The sequence below is a fragment of the Perognathus longimembris genome, chromosome 10 (assembly GCF_023159225.1).
Source record: "Perognathus longimembris pacificus isolate PPM17 chromosome 10, ASM2315922v1, whole genome shotgun sequence".
NCBI classification, from domain to species: domain Eukaryota; kingdom Metazoa; phylum Chordata; class Mammalia; order Rodentia; family Heteromyidae; genus Perognathus; species Perognathus longimembris.
This window is the reverse complement of record NC_063170.1, coordinates 38,618,357-38,634,116: the sequence shown is the minus strand read 5'-3', so window position 1 is coordinate 38,634,116 and position 15,760 is coordinate 38,618,357. Positions and strand designations below refer to the sequence as shown.

The window sequence follows — 15,760 nt, the reverse complement described above, 5'->3', positions numbered from 1 at the left end:
GGTCCCACCGTCAGTCAGTCACCTTTCTTGACTTAACATGCCCTGGTGGTAAGACTCGGTTTGCACATGACTGAGAGGTGCTGGGGTTCTTGCCCTCATCAACAGTGCTGAGGAAACTCTGATAGGAGCCCCACTCCCACCAGAGGAGTAGGCATACACAGTATATCCCATATACTGCCAGTGATAACACAGTGTCTTCAACTCTCATACAATCCATATTGTATAAACTAACCACAACCAAGAGGCCACAGGCAGATTGCACTATGACAGCTGGCCAGAAAACCTTCACCTATGACCCAGCTCCAGGACAGAGCTACTTACCAAGGACTCCGTCCCAACAGAGGTCCTAATCTCAATACAGGAATACAAGAAACATGAAAACAAAACAGTAATCTGACACTTTCTAGAGATGATGTCTTTACTAACAGATTCCAACGATACTGGAATAGATGCAATGTCTAATGCTTGAAATGACTGATTTCACAGCAGCTCAGAGTTCAGAGAGCTTTCTGACAAATAGATGAGCTTAACAAGGAAGACAAAGCAGGATCTACATGAGATATTAGGTGGAAATGAGGTCCTGAAAATAACTCAACAAGCCAAGTAAGAGTTCAGTACAAAGTCTCAGTAACAGACTAGGTTTAGATCCTAAGAATATTGGAGCTTAAGATAGGACTATCAAAATATAACACTTGGGAAAAAATAATGGCGAAAGAACTGAAGGTCTTTGGCACATCATTAAATGATCAAATATCCACATTATTGGAAGAAATGAGTCTCAAAATATAATACAAAGGATTAATGACACAGTTGGTTCTATAAGTTACTACTCATACCAGATAGATACAAAGTATCATTAGGAATTATTTTGAAAAACTACATGCTAACAAACTGGAAATTTGGGGAAACATTAGCAAAAATTGAGCCAAGAGGATATAAAAAATGAAAAACATAAGCAGATCAAAAACTAGTAATGAGGGCTGGGGATATGGCCTAGTAGCAAGAGTGCTTGCCTCGTATACATGAGGCCCTAGGTTCGATTCCCCAGCACCACATATACAGAAAATGGCCAGAAGTGGCGCTGTGGTTCAAGTGGCAGAGTGCTAGCCTTGAGCAAGAAGAAGCCAGGGACAGTGCTCAGGCCCTGAGTCCAAGCCGCAGGACTGGCCAAAAAAAAAAAAACAAAAAAAAACTAGTAATGAGATTAACTCATTAATGAAAAGTTCCAACACAGAAGAGCCCAGGACCAAATGGCCTTACTACAGACAAGGAAACACACACACACAAAAAAAAAAATTGATAGACCAAAATCCACGAGGAACATAAATGTGAAAATCCCTAACACTAGCAAACCAAATCCAACAGCACATCAAGATCTTACACAGTGGTCAGACTCATTCCAAGGATGCAGAGATGGCTCCACATACACAAGCCAATAAATGTAAAACACATCAAAATAAAGCATAAGATCCTATCACTCTGCAGAAAGAGCAGTGTTGGAGTTACCAAAATTCCAGACAAAGCTATAGTAATGAAAACATCTTGGTATGACACAAAAATAGGCCTGAGAGCCAATGGAACAGAAGACCCAGAAACATACATACAGGCCTACAGCTATCTAGTTTTTGACAAGGGAGCCAAGAAAGGATGGAAATGATGGTGGGAAAACTGGAGGCCCACATGCAGAAAACTAAAACTAGATCCCTACTGTTACTGGTACGAACATCAACTCAAAATAGAGCAGAGACCTCAAATGTAAGACCCAAAACCTTAAAACTACTACAGGTAGTAGTGAAAACTTATTGGCAAAGGCACGAACTTTCTAAGTACCAGGGGCACAGCAAATCAAAGAATTAACAAGCAGGGTTGCATCAAACTAAGAAGGTTCTACATGGCAAAGGACTTAGATAACAAGCTAAGAAGAGCCTACAGAATGGGAAATCTTTGCTAGCCATATGTCAGACAATGGCCTAATGTCCAAATATAAAAAGAACTCAAGAAACTAAACCCTCAAAGAATCAATAACTCAATAAGTGGACAAATGAGTGAGATAAGCTGGGTGGTGGTGGCAAACGTCTATAATCCTAGCTACTTAGGAGGCTGAGATGTGAGGATCGAAGTTCAAAGCCAGCCCAGGCAGGAAAGTCCATGAAACCCTTATCTCCAATTAACCACCAGAACACTGGAAGTGGTGCAGTGGATCAAGTGGTAGACCACTAGCCTTGAGCTGAAGAGCTCAGACAGTGCCCAGGCCTGGAGTTCAAGCCCCACAACCAATCAAAAAGAAAATAAACCAAAAAAAAAAAAAAGTGAAACACACTTCTCAGAAGTAGTAAAAAGGCCAATAGACACACAAACAAATGTTCAACATCTCTGGCCACAAAAGAAATTTAAGTCAAAACAATACTGGGATTCCAACTTACCCTTGTTAAAACAGTCATCATCAAGAATATAAACAACATGCTGGCACAGATATGGGGAGAAAAACCCTAATATACTATTGGTGGGAATGTAAACGGGTACAACCTCTCTAAAAAGCAGTTTGGGAATTCCTGAAAAAACAAAGCATAGAACTACCTATGACTTAACAATTCCACTCTGGTATTTGCCCAAAAGATTACAAACTAGGATACAGTAAAGCCACTATTACAACCATGTTCATTGCTATACTATTCACCATAGCCAAGGTATAAAAATAACCTAGATGTCCCTCAATTGACAAATGGATCAAAAAAGGTGGTATACACAATGAATTTTTACTTATCCATTAGGAAGCATATTACATCATTTGCAAATAAATGGATGTACATGGAAAAAATTATTTTAAATGAAATCAGACTCATAGATGCCTATGTTCTCTCATATGTGATTAGGTTTAATTTATAAATATACAAGCAAACAGGGTCATATGTAAGTATACACAAATGTATTACCAGAAGTATGATATATACAGAGGAGAATTCAAATGGTGTAACTCTACAGAAAAACTAACTTTCTGTCCAACACAATACCAAGAAGCAGGTACTTGATATGAGAGAGGGGAGGTGAAGGGATTAGGGGCAAATGAAGAAAGGGGATGTAGTTAATATTCAATGTACAGGTTATGAAACTAGCAAAATTTGAAGAGAGGGGTTGAGTTGGAAGAGATGGGGGAGTGATAAAAGGGATATCTTGATGCCTTGTATTAATACACTGACATGTTAAATGGTAACCTTTTTACTACTAAAGATAATAAAGATAAAATTTCAAAACATTTAGAAAAAGCATTTGACAAAATATAACATTCCTTCCCAAAGCCCTAAAAAAAATAGGTAGAGCAGGCTCATCTCTCAACACAATATAGGCTATACATTATAAACACATAGCCAACATCAGAGTGAATGAGGGAAAACAGACTGAAAAATAGACCTCCTGAGGCCAGGGGATTCTATTATTAAAATGTCCCTGGTACCCAAAGTAATCTACAGGTTCACTGCAAACACTGACGTCATTTTGTGAAGCATGTCAGGACAATCTGCAATTTCACATGGAAGCCGAAAAGAGCCCAAATAGCCAAAGCAATCTTGAGAAAAAGAGCAAGCAAAAGATATCATAATGCCTCACTCTGAGATAGTACAGTCATAGTAACTCAGATGGCACAGTACTACCACAGAAACAGGGCAATAAACCAATGGAACAGAATAAAGAATCCCAAGTAAACCTATATACCCGTAGCAAAATGACTCGGCAGTTTCTAAAATATACAGTAAAGAGACAGCCTCTTCTACATATGGCAATGGGAAGACTGTCTACATGCAGAAGACTGAAACTTAACCCCAATCTTCCATCCTGCATAAAAGTCAACTCAAAATGGACCAAAGACTGTAAGTATATGATCAGAGATTCTGAAACTATGAGTGGAAAACAGAGAGGCAATGTTTTTCTGGATAGGAGTCGAAAGTCACAGGGTAGAAAAAAAGAGCAAGACCTGACAAATAAATGGCATCAAATTTAAAAGTTTCTGCACAGCAAAGAAAACAATTCATTCAAAAGAGGGCTAGTATCCACATTATACACAATTCAAATTTTTTTAAAAAACCTCAATCCACTTAAAGAATGAGAAAATTATCTAAATACACTTCTCCAAAGAAGAAATACAAATAGTCAATAAATATATGAAAAATGTCAGTCATCAGAGAAATACAAATCAGAAAATACCATCTTATCCCAGTCAGAATGGCTATCACCAAAAGCATACACATACACAAAGTCTGGTAAAAGAGTAGTGAAGAGGAACCACCATTGCTGGTGGGAATATAAATTAGTGCAGCCACAATGGAAAACAACATGGAAGTTCCTGAAAAAAAACAAACTTAATGCTATGATCTAGCTAACCTATTTTGAGACTATATATCTGAAGATGAGGTCAGCTTACAAAGGGATTCTTGCATGCTCATGTTCATGGTGGCCCTGGCCTAAAGCCAAACATATGGAATCAGCCTAGGTAACACCAACAGATGATAGATAAGGAAAATATGGTAAAGCCAAGTGTGATGGTTCATATATATAAACACAGTCAGAAAGCAGATCAGGAGAATCAGTTTCAACCAGCCCAAGCAAAACTTTAGACCAGTATTACATGTTCTTTCATGCAGAATTTAGACATAAATTATGTGTGTGTGTGAAAGATGATTTATATGATTGTACAGCAGGGTAACTGTTTGGAGTGGGGGTGTCAATGAAGGGAAGGAGAGGTTAATATGATCCAAGTATTTCATACACATGTATAAAAGTGGAATAATAAAACCTGATTTTTAAAAAGAAACTTTATATGTACACATGGGAATATCACAATAAAACCTCTTTGTACAGTTAATGTACAATAATTTTTAAAGGAAAAAAGCATAGAATTCCACCTAAACAACAAGCTGTGTGTAGTGTTACATGCCTAGCATCCCAGCCATGTAGAAGGTGTAGGTAGGGGAATTGCAGTTTGAAGCTGGTCCAGGTAAAGCAAAACTAAAAGACACACAAAAGAAAAAAGGCTTGGCTCAAGTGGTAGAATATTTGCTTATCAAGTGGGGGGCTCTGAGTTCAAATCCCAGTACCTCAACAAAAGGGAAAAATAAAACTATACACACAGTACAATTCAATATAAAAATAAAATCCTGCCATTTGTAGGAAAACAGGACATTATGTTAAGCAAAATAAGTCAAAGGCATGTTCTCTCTCATATTTGGAAATTATGAGAGGGGCGAGGGAGTTGCCTTAAAGTTAGAACAGTGATTGCTAAGGACTAGAAAGCATGGGAGTGGGTGAAGATGGAAGAAAGGCAGGTGGTTATGGCTAATGCAAACTAGTGTTTATAGGGAAATATCAAAATGGTACCTATATATACAGTTAATTTGTTAGTGAATACAGATAGTGAAAGTTAACAAGTATGATAAAGCAGATGTAAGGAACAGAGTGGGAGGTCCAAGAGGGAAAAAATCTATCTTGGTCTCTCACTATGTGATCTGGAAGCACTCCTGAGGGAAGTAAGGAATGTTTGATAAATTGTGCTGGACAACTAACTGGAGAGCCACGAGGAAAAAGCTAGATCCCTACTTCCCATCCAACACAAAAATTAATCTCCAATGGATTAAAGATTGGGATTATCAAAGGAATATGTACTTTAAAAAGCTAAGGTGAAAGACTGATATATGTGAGTATATCCAAATTTAAAACTCTAGTATTAGAACAGAATTCAGGGACTAGTAACCAACTACAGATTAAGTATTTGCAATATATAGAATAGGCAAAGGATCAGTGCTCTGTTTATAAAGAGTCACAGATCTGTAACACATCCAAGTGCAAATATAGCCAAGAAGGCAACATTCTCAAAAGAAACAAATGGCTAAAAATGTAATGGAACCATCGGAAATTTTAATTTTAAAAACTCAGCTTCCTTCTAACTAGTTAGCAAAAAGATATTTGAAGACAAAATGTCTAGTGTTAACCAGAAATGGGCATTTTCATACCCTATAGGGGTATTAACGGTTTATGCATTTTATAGGGCAATTTGGCAACAACTAGCCATTTTTTAATCTAGAAATTATGCTTCTAGTCATCCTTAGGAATACATGTACAAAAAAATCATATAAACACATTTGTTAACTGTTATAGTATAACAGCCCCAAAGTGCAAATTAAACCTAAATATCCATTATAGAGATGTGGCTAAATCCGCACAATCTGGAGAGTGTGAGGAGAGCACAGGTAGCTGCACATGCAGCGTTAATACACATCAAATGGTGGAAAGATGCCTAGCCAGCTCTTCACTGAGGTTCCTGGAAATTCCAGGCATGGGATGCAGTAGGGAGAAGGGACTTTGGCATTTTAGGGTGCACATTTTCTTTTTTTTTCTTTTTTTGCCAGTCCTGGGCCTTGGACTCAGGGCCTGAGCACTGTCCCTGGCTTCTTTTTGCTCAAGGCTAGCACTCTGCCACTTGGGCCACAGCACCACTCTTGGCCGTTTACTGTATATGTGGTGCTGGGGAATCGAACCCAGGGCTTCATGTATACGAGGCAAGCGCTCTTGCCACTAGGCCATATCCCCAGCCAGGGTGCACATTTTCATATGCCCAAGGTACAGTAAAAGTAGTCCACAAGGAGAACCTCAAAGGGACAAGGTTAGGGTGATGGTCTGCATGGTTGAAGAACTCAGAACAGACCAGATCAATGTGGCCCATCAACAACTAGGAGAGCTAGGAATTCAGTGCACAAAACATTTTAAAATGCATGCCTGGATTTGAGGGTGGGTTAGGAGATATCTTATATGTCATCACCATGCTGGCAGCTTATGTGCATATCAGGAAAGAGTAATATTAAAGACAAGACATCTCTCTATTCTCTCTGACAATAACTCATACTTCCTTGAGTTTGATTTAAAATAAAAATGAAATAGCAGCCTTCAGGTTAAATTATCAGCACAGGGTGATCTCTAATACCTAGGAATAAAGGAAATTACTGTTTTCCACTCAGAAAGGGGAAAAAAAAAATCTCAGTAAGAAATGCATGACCTTGTCTTGACAGTCACGACATGCACACGTGTTCTTGGACTTGCAAAGATGCATTACACATGTGTGTCCCTATGGCTGTGCACCCAGTCATCACATCCTCCTGGAGTGCCATCTGCAGAGCAGGGGTGCAACCTTTCCATGGCCCCACCTCCTCTGTACACCCAGAAAGCCATCACTCTAGCAACTCATCCACGGCCGACCTACAACCAGCAGGAGCTGGAAAGCCATCTTTCCCATGGCACTTCTACCTTCTGTCCCACGGAAATGTTATCAGTATAGAGTTCTTTCTTACTGGCTTGAGACAGGTCTCACTATGCTGTCAAGATTGGTTTCCAATGTATGGGCTCACATGGTCAGCCTCCTAAGTGGCTGAGAAAACAGGCATGCACCATCATGCCTGCTCTACAACACACTTCTTTACAGAAAATACCTTCCCAGCCCTTGTTTAGGCTTTTTTGGGGGGACCAGTCCCAGGGCTTGAACTCAGAGCCTGGGCACTGTCCGTCGCTTCTTCTTGCTCAAGGCTAGCACTCTACCACTTGAGCCACAGCGCCACTTCTTTGGGTCATTTTTTAACCTCATATGTCTTACATTTTCCTGCCCTCAATTTTTACCTTGGTGACAGACACATAGTAGATGTTCGATGACTGACAATTCATCATTCAGCAAAGTCTAGAAAACTCCGTCGCCTCCTACATTAGCAGATTTCTGTGGCTGAGACAAAATACTTGCATCCTCTCCTTAGGACCCACCTATGAAACAGCTAGGCACTTACTCTGTGGGGGACACTTCACAGTCAACCACAACCTGTTCCCACAGGAGTCCCACTAAAGGACTGTCACAGGCTTTCCACAACTAGGCCTCTATCTTATCCACATAACTAATAGTACTACAGCAATATGACTGTACTGTTTCTTAATTTGAGTAAATATACCATGGTTATGTTAATACTTTGGGCAGCTGGGTGACAAGAAGAGAGAAATTCATTATCTTTGCACCTCTTTAAATACATAATTACTTCAAAATGAAGTTTTAAAAGCCAAAACAAAAATAAAGAAATGGCATTTTGATCACTGCCTTTTCTAGCTACCCCTTTCCCCTTTTCTTCCTTGAAACTATCATCTATGCTCACTATCTTTTCTTTCCGGCCAGTTCTTCCTAAGCTCACATCCACATTTACACTCTTACTATCCAGCTATCAAAATCAGCAAAGCCTTTCTGTTGACAGTCACTGGTCACAACGGCCATCTGTTCCTTCTGCAAACACTGCCCTCATTAGAGGATTCTCTTCCTCCTGTTTATTAGGAGAGTTTTGTAGCTTTTTTGACCTCCAAACTCCAACAATCTCTACTGCTTAGAGCGGGCCACTGATACTGCAGGGATAACTTGAAAGTGACTGCAGTGAACTAAAGAAATATGGTACATTAAGTGCTGCCTCGTATACATGAAGCCCTAGGTTCGATTCCCCAGCACCGCATATATAGAAAATGGCCAAAAGTGGCGCTGTTGGCTCAAGTGGCCTTGAGCAAAAAGATGCCAGGGACAGTGCTCAGGCCCTGAGTTCAAGGCCCAGGACTGGCAAAAAAGAAAAAAGAAAAAAAATCCCACTGGTCATCTTTGGAGGCACAAACTCATAATAGTCTACAGTAATTGAGAAATAAAAGGAAAGAAATAACACTGACCCTGCATCTTTCTCTTACTATTTAAGGGTATTGCAGGTTGATGAGGAAAAGTTCTTTATAGAGTCACAAGTAAGTAGATAAGGCATGATCTAACATTAAAAGTGGAAGACTGTGTGTCTCACTTGATATGAAAGGACCAAGTGCACCAGTGGCTCACACTATACTCCTAGCTACTTAGGAGACTGAAATTTGAAGGATCATAGTTCAAGGCTAGCCCAGGCAGAAAAGTTTGCTAGACTCCATCTCCAAAATTAACCAGCAAAAAGCAAAACTGTTGGCATGGCTCAAATGGCAGAGTGCCAGCCTAGCAACCATAAAGTCGTCAAACCACAATACTGCCATTTAAAAATGAAAGTATATACACTATTTGACAATAAAGTCGTCAAAATAACCTTGAGTCCATGTCTTAACTTCTAGGTTAATTACCAGTTTACATGAAATACAGGATCATCTTAATGACAGTGGTCCTGATGATGTAATAAGCTGGGTTCAAAGTATGAGGACCTACAGGACAAGCCTCAATAATAAGCACATGGGGAGGAGGAGGGTACCACTGATGAAAAGAAACAAGACTACCACCTCGAGTCACACGTAGACTTCTGATATCAGGGCTGCAAAAGATGAGCCAGAACAATGTGAGTCCTGGCGCCAGTTGAAGAACTTAAACAGTGAAATGCTACGTCACTGCAGCGGAGTGCTCACTAGGGGGAAGGCGGGGGGACAGGGATATGACACTCTCTCCTGAGTGTATTTGGAGTTTTTCCATGAGGTTTTGTTTTGCTTTTAAAGCAGGATCTACTGACTAGACCCAGCGTCCCAGGGACCATCCTTATGTGGGGGGCTCCAGACACCCCACCTAGTAGAAAGCACCTATAATGGTAAGCTACTCAGGGAAGACCAAGTGCATGTGTGGTCCTTCTAGTAAGCCCTGCGGTGTGTCTTCACTTAGAACCTGACTCACTCATGTCTCCTGTCACAAGGAACATTTCCACAAGTTCAGTGCTGAAGGGTTCTTAGCAAGTTCCTTCATCTGGCTCATCTGCTATGGGCAGATGAAGGACCCAGGATGTGCCAAGCACAGTGCTAAACAAGACAGGCCTCTCCCCACATGAGGGGTCAAGTTACCAGACTGAATCTACATCATCTAGCATTGTCCTTTCTGAACAGGATGAGGAGCAGATCAATGGCATCCATGGGTGCTCAGTGTTCCACCATGGGGTTATAGCTAATCTCGGGAGCCCTGACAGGGAGGTAGTGGCTTACCATGTGTGGTTCCAGGTGTGTGAATTCCAATGAGGCACAGAACAGTGCAAGGATTGGCTAGGCATCACTGACCTGGTAGGTGATACAGCCGGAATCTGAACTCAGGAGTCTGGCTCAAAGGCTCTCTCCAATCTTTAGCCACTACATTATAAATTCCAAGCCCCCCTAACTGAGGGTGAACTCAGTGTGGGTACCAAAGAGATGCGGACAGGCCTGGCAGCCAAGGGCAATAGGGCATTCTTGGCCAGCAGACCAGAAAATGCTATTCCGCTCTTAGCACCAAATGACAGAGCTGAAGGAACAACACTGCAGGGCAGCAGAGGCCATGACCTGGCCCACGCCGGCAGCTCATGCGTGGTGACAGTGAGTTGGCAGAGGGTGGCAGGCAGAGCTTGGATCCCCAGCTGGTGACCCCAGCTCTCTGGCAGCAGCAGGCACACAGCATGGTGCTGGTCAGACAGAGGCAGTATCCCCCCACCCCCAACAAGACAGGCTGGGGCTTTTCCTCTGATCTGTAGGGTCTCTTCCCTGCTGGCTGCCTTCACTAGTTGTCAGAAGAGCCCCTCACTTACTCTACCCTTGAATCTTTCTGTGCTTCTATACCTTGAGAATTCAGCTCTAAAGCCTCCCTCAGCCAGGACCCTTGGAGGCTAATGTATTTATCAGGGCTCCTGTGGGCCCAGAACTTCTTTTTTTTTTTTTTTTTTTTTTGGCCAGTCCTGGGCCTTGGACTCAGGGCCTGAGCACTGTCCCTGGCTTCTTCCCGCTCAAGGCTAGCACTCCGCCACTTGAGCCACAGCGCCGCTTCTGGCCGTTTTTCTGTTTATGTGGTGCTGGGGAATAGAACCTAGGGCCTCGTGTATCCGAGGCAGGCACTCTTGCCACTAGGCTATCTCCCCAGCCCCCAGAACTTCTTATAGTCCCCTCACTTCTGGAATGCAGGTAGTCACCTCCCAGAATGGACTTCAACATCCCATCAGGCCAGCCACCCCCTTCTCTCCCTCCCACTGAATTCACATCTGCACTCTAATAGCCATGTGCTGCACAAGGATGCTTTGGTCAATGATGGACTGCATACCCAACAATCTCAGAAGCATGTACCACTAGTGACCGCCTAGCCTTCCTGACCTGTGAAGTATGCCCATGATGTCTGGACAATGACAGAACCACTTAATAGCTCGGATCTCAGAAGGCATTCCAGTTACGGGATAGCAAGTGGTGCATGACTACAGCTGACTGATATTCTCTGCTTAAACTTGCCAAGAAGCAAAGCAGGGCAGAGGCCATAGAGGCAATGCCAGCTGTCTGCAGGTGTCATGAACTAACTCAGTTTAAGCCCAGAGCTCCTGGGAGGCCCACAGCAACAGACATAAAGAGTAACCTGTCTTCTTGCATCCACTCAATAACCATCTCAACCTGGCCTCCTGGGTCTCTAGCACTGGTCTGTCCTTTCAAGGTTCCATTCACACTCTCCAATGTTCTCCAGACTAATATAGGACCCAACAACTGTTTGGCCTCAGTTAGCTCACGAATTTCTCTTGTATTTTTAAAAGCCTAAACCAAGAGAAACAAGAGCCTGAGTCTGCTTTCTAGCAGTTTCATCAGAGCAGCCTTGAGATCGAGTGTCACAATTCTTTCTGCCCTACCTGGGGATTCCTCCTTTCCCTAGACAGTGAAGAGTTAAAGTGCTTTCTTCCAGTCATTCAGTGATTTGTTACATACCCGCAAGTACAGGGAACAACCCTAGAAAAGAAAGGAAATAAAAAGCAAAGATGCAGGATTGGGAAGTGGCTCTCAACCCCTAATCGATTGTTAGCAGATTTCCACAGTCACCAGCCCAGTTACCAAGGCAGGCTCAAAGGGGAACACAACAGTCGCCAACACCTTTGTCCCTAACAGGAAGCCACCTCCCACAGTGGCGGGGCAGGCAGCCAGGACACAGAGCAACTAACAATTACCATACACATTTAGGATATTTATTACCAGGAAGCAGCACATTGGATATTCCGCTCCTTAAGCAGTTTCAGGCCATGATAAAAGGACACTGAGACATTAAATATAAAATTTAAAAATAAAGACTATATTTAAATTATAAGTTCAGTGAGCACAAGGTTTATAAATTGCTGTCATATAATTTAAACACTTCCCACAAAAACTTGTTTCTTATGACTGAATGTGAGTACACATTTCTTTTTTCCTCTAAGGGCAAAAGAAAAAAAATCTGTAATACCCAACTCACAGTGTATCCTGAAATAATTAAACAGGGAAATTAGAAGAAAATCAATATAGTAAAAAACATAGTTTGATCAATAAATTCTTCCCCAAAAGTTTACTATTTAAGTGTGGTGCTAGCTAGCTTTTCTTTTATTCACCAGCAGTCACTTCACAGTCTTAAAAGACAGCTCAAGTAGAGGTAGATGCTATTAAATAGTATCTCCTACTCTCCCGAATGTCAGTCTTCTGTTTTGTCGCTTGGCTTTCTGCTACCACCACTTCTCAAAGCAAATGTGTTCTTTGGGAACATGGTTGTTTTCTAGTTGCTTGGAGAAAAAGTCTGTCATTGGAGGTGGGCCACAAATATAGAACAAAGTCTCTTTTGAAACATGATCTCTTATCTCCTTCTCCGTTATTCTTCCTTCTACCAAAAAACAGAATAAACCCCAATAAGCCAGACATGTTTGTATCTTGAAATAAGGAAGGAATAAATAAGCTCAGTGTTTATTTGTAGTAACTTAAGCTCAGTGACTCTCCAGGCTTCCTAAACCTATCACAAGCAAATAGTAGTCTTCAGAGAGGACCACTTCACTACTTCAGTAGAGAGCAAAACTGTACAGCAAAGTAAATAAACTGATTTACAAAAATCTTTCCAAATGGGAAACCATGAGTAAGTTGTATGACCATTAATGGCAACCTCAACCCATGCAGCCAGGGCTGAGAATAATTTTCAAGATGCACACTATGGTAATGATGTAAAGGCCTCCTAAATAGGAAGAACATTCTTTCACTATGGCAGTAGGAAATCTGTATATAATAAGTAAATCCAACTAAATAGTTCCTCATTGTTTCATGATGAATCATCTCTCAATTCCCCTGGCTGTTCCCCAGCAACTTCTAACACTAAAGCCACTGGCATGTCCATCATGTAAGTGCAGAGATAGTCAAAACATCTTTGGGGACTCACCCGTGATGTATGGCTTAAGGTCCGCACTGATTTGTGTAGTCTGTTTTGTAACATGGAAACTGCATGCAATCTTCTCAGGAAATTCATTTACTAAATCAAGGATATTTTTCTGGAATGTCAAACACAGTTGGTCACACTACAATTTTAGAAAATAAAAACAGATGTGCAAAACCATTGACGCCAAAGCTCAACTCTCATTCTACACACGTCAGCCACTCTTTTCTCTACTTAGGGAGATATTGTTTGCAGCCTAGCAGGCCAGAGATTCAGAGCACAGAGGGCTATTTGGCGTTAGCTGAAATCTGAATATGCTAACAAGCACATTACTAACTCTTAGGGAGTGTTTTCTTTTCCTTTTTCTTAAGCATTGGCAAATTAACAGCAGTTTCACTGACCACAGTTGTCTTTTAACTGTTTCTGTTCTTTTGTTCATTGGTGCAGCTGCAAGGCAGTCCAGAGTGAAAGCCTTCTCCACTGGATGTACTTTTAGTTTCAACAGATGCAACCCATGAGAGCTCTCCTTAACCAGCTGGGTCCAGATTATCCAGGTCTCACCTAGGCTGGACAGCCAAGCCCTCTTACCAGTCTCACAATTCTCTCTTTCCTGGAACCTGGGGCTATTAGTGTTGTTTCTATTCACTCATTCCACTAAGCACAGATCCCATCCGAACAGCACACACTCTATCCTGCCACTTACCTGGAAGCTCTGTCCTAGATAAGACATGGTGGTCAACTCTCATTTGAACATAAATCCTACCAAGCTTTTTGTTAAAACCTTTGCAAACAAATCAGACCCAAGAGAAAAAGGATTTGTGGGCAATACCATTAAACAAGTATGCTTACAGCAAACTGAAAAACATACACTTCCCTCTCACTTTCTTTGTTTTGTGTTGTTGTTTTTTTCTTTGGTGGTACTAGGCTTTCAACTCTGAGCTTTGTGCTTTCTAGGTAGTCTCTCTAATGCTAAGCCATGATCTGCCTATGTTAGGCTTCCCATGATGAGGTGTGTAACACCTTGCTCAATTGAGATGATAAGTCTCAGACAACTCTTCCTGGGCTGGCTTAGAACGCCTATCTTCCCAATCTCAGCCTCTCACAAATCTCTGTCACCATGTCCAGCTATGGGTTAAAAGGAGTTTTGCATATTTTTCTGTCATGGCTAATGACCTCAAACTCTAATCCTCCTGTTCTCAGCCTCCCAGCTCAAATACATGTTAGCCACCCTCACCTGGTTCCCTTACCTTAAAAAGGAGTTCGCTGGTATTTTTTGCACTATAGAACAGTTTGACTGTTCCAATCTCATATCCACTTCCTTTGTTTGCCCATTCTCGATGGAGGTCTGCTGAGTGCCGCAGGATGGAAAGCAGGGGATTAATTCCAACCCCTCCTGCAATCAACACAAGGTTCCTAGGGGCATCTTCTGGTTGAGGGTCAAAAAAGAAATCTCCACCCACTCTCACAGCCACTTCAGAGTCAAGTGTACACTAAGGCAGGAAAGAAAAGGTGTTTTTAGTCCTTTGAAGCACAAACTTTAAACCAAATGGTCTATCTTAATAAAACTAGCTAATCTATTGTCTGTACTTTCATCAAAATCCAGGACTATTTTTATAACTAACACTCAACTTTTCAGAGATGTCCATTTGCCACCCTACCTTTGTGATCCACACTACATAACTGCTCCAGAATTTGGGAGGCGGGGAAGGGAAGGGAGGGGGGAAGGAGACAGACACACAGACACACAGACAGACACACAGACTTGCTTCAGGGAGCAGCCCCAGAGTGAGGGTTCTCTTCCTCTGAGTGAGCACTTGTGTTCTGACCAAGGCTGAGGAGGGCAGGGTGAGGAGAGTGACATGACATCAACTGCCCTAGGTTCATGAGAACTCAGTATGAGGACTCTGGAACAGCCAGATAAGCACCAGAAGCCTCACCAGGGTGGTCTCATACCTACCCAGCACCTACTACTTGAAGAGGTTACTTACACCAAAATACTACCAGAGTTCTATGCACTGGCTCCCATTGGGCAATACTGCCCCTGCTGGGAGGATTTGGAAATGCATAGGGGCATTATTTTGTGGTCACTGGTTTAGGGATTCCAATTGGCCTTTTGGGGATTGTCTAGGCCATGTGCTAGACATTCCACAAAATTGGTGGTGTCTTGCAGTCAGCTCCTGGTAAGCTTAAGGCCAGCATTACTGGTAGTTTGAAATCAGCGCCTATGGGACTATTTCTAGCACAGAAGTCAGTCAATGATGCTAGTAAGGACTTAAAAGTTCAAGGAGCTGGTTTCCCAACATACAATATTCCCAACATACAGGACCATTCATGATAACAACTCCTGAAAGGTCCACAGACCATTCATATAGGTGAAAGATAGCTTATAACAATCTAAGATTAGAGGCAAACTGTGCCAGTCACCTCATCACTGTGACAAATACCTGAGACAACTTAAAAGGAGCACAGATTCATTTGACTACCACCAGTTTTGGAGGTTTCAGTCCATAGCTGGCCATCTCCATTGTCTGAGATGTGGAGAGGCAGAACTTCATTGGCAAGAAGATGAAAAAGAGCATCAGCTAGTGGTGGTGGGAGGGA

The 15,760-nt window shown here is 41.9% G+C and overlaps 1 protein-coding gene across 4 annotated transcripts in view; it reads right to left on the bottom strand.

The window, feature by feature from the left end:
- Nucleotides 1-11,938: 11,938 nt before the first annotated feature.
- The window catches only part of Oxnad1 (oxidoreductase NAD binding domain containing 1), a 35,178-nt gene continuing 31,356 nt past the window's right edge, over nt 11,939-15,760 (bottom strand). For all 4 annotated transcript variants that reach the window (XM_048355920.1, XM_048355918.1, XM_048355921.1 and 1 more), the window contains 3 exons: nt 14,407-14,649; nt 13,166-13,274; nt 11,939-12,622 (listed from right to left, as the gene is read on the bottom strand). In XM_048355920.1, coding sequence (XP_048211877.1) covers nt 12,468-12,622; nt 13,166-13,274; nt 14,407-14,649 — 507 coding nt within the window. In that variant the 3' untranslated portion in view covers nt 11,939-12,467. The remainder of the gene's footprint in view (nt 12,623-13,165; nt 13,275-14,406; nt 14,650-15,760) is intronic.